General features: G+C 48.8%; 1 protein-coding gene across 1 annotated transcript in view; it reads left to right on the plus strand.

Moving 5' to 3' along the window:
• Positions 1–185: 185 nt before the first annotated feature.
• The window catches only part of PACRG (PARK2 co-regulated), a 194,474-nt gene continuing 193,493 nt past the window's right edge, over positions 186–1,166 (plus strand). The window contains exon 1 of the mRNA XM_015560024.1: positions 186–591. Within this exon, the coding sequence (XP_015415510.1) occupies positions 433–591 (159 nt within the window). The 5' untranslated portion in view covers positions 186–432. The remainder of the gene's footprint in view (positions 592–1,166) is intronic.

Genomic DNA, 1,166 nt, shown 5'->3' on the forward strand with positions numbered 1-1,166 from the left:
GCCCGGCCGTCGGAGTACGCAGGCGCAGACCGTGAGCAGCCCACGGCCTTCTGGGAGTCGTAGTTTTAGCGCACAGTTTCTGCTCACGCTGCCCGCCGCCTGCTGTCTGCCGCACTTCCGGGTTAAGTCCCAGGAAACGTACGTCACTGGGGGTGGAGCCATTTCCCGCAGTGTTGACGCGTTGCTTAGCAACGGGAGGCTAACCTTTGGAAGCTCGTTGCAGCACCCGCCAAGGTCCTGCGCTCTTCCCGCCCCTCCCCTCCCCTCAACTCCCCTCACCTGGGAGTCGCCAAACATCGCCTTCGGCTGGGCACTAGGAAGGGTTGAATTTCTACCGTTAGCGCCTTTTTACATTTTCCCCGAACTCACGTCCGTAAAACCCACTGATTTTTTTACTACACGTTTTATGAGAACAAGACATTTTCTAGGAAGATGGTGGCAGAAAAAGAGACCCTGAGCGTAAACAAATGCCCAGAAAAGATGCCGAAGAAGAGGACCAAGCTGCAGGCGCAGCAGCCGCTCCTGGCGCACCAGCCTCACGCCCTGGTTTCTGAGGGCTTCACAGTCAAAGCCATGATGAAAAACTCAGTCGTAAGTGACCCTCCTGAATTGAATGCACTCCCTCCGATCCGATTCCGCAGACGCCAGGCTCCAGAGGCTGCCGGCCCTCCCCTGGACTCTGAGCCTTGTCCTGGGTGGTCTTTGCCAAAAATGGCACTTCCTTGGCCAGTAGCAGACAGTCCCCAGCAGTGTGGACTAGGTCATTAGAAAGGGTCTTGAGCAAGTGATATTTATATTTGCATTTATAAGCACATCCCTAATAACTTACAGTCTCTAGGCCACCCAAATTATTCGTGAGCTATTTATGAGGGAACAAGACCCCCTTTAATTTACTATTCTCTAAAGTAGCCCCACTAGGCAAAAGGCCTTATTGCAAGCAGGTGAGTTCTTAGAAATTTTTTTATTAGCTGTTTTTCCCCTCTCTATTATTATTATTATTATTATTATTATTATTTTAGTTCTTAGAAATCTTAAATTCTCTTTCAAATTTGACACGTGCTTGTGAGCTGGAATCGTAAACTCATTAAATAACCTATGATAAGAACTCTCATCAGTTCAACCTAGGAAATGTCAGAATCATCCTAGCATTTTATTTTAGCCACACT

This window comes from Myotis davidii, unplaced genomic scaffold (genome assembly GCF_000327345.1).
Source record: "Myotis davidii unplaced genomic scaffold, ASM32734v1 scaffold1494, whole genome shotgun sequence".
NCBI lineage: Eukaryota > Metazoa > Chordata > Mammalia > Chiroptera > Vespertilionidae > Myotis > Myotis davidii.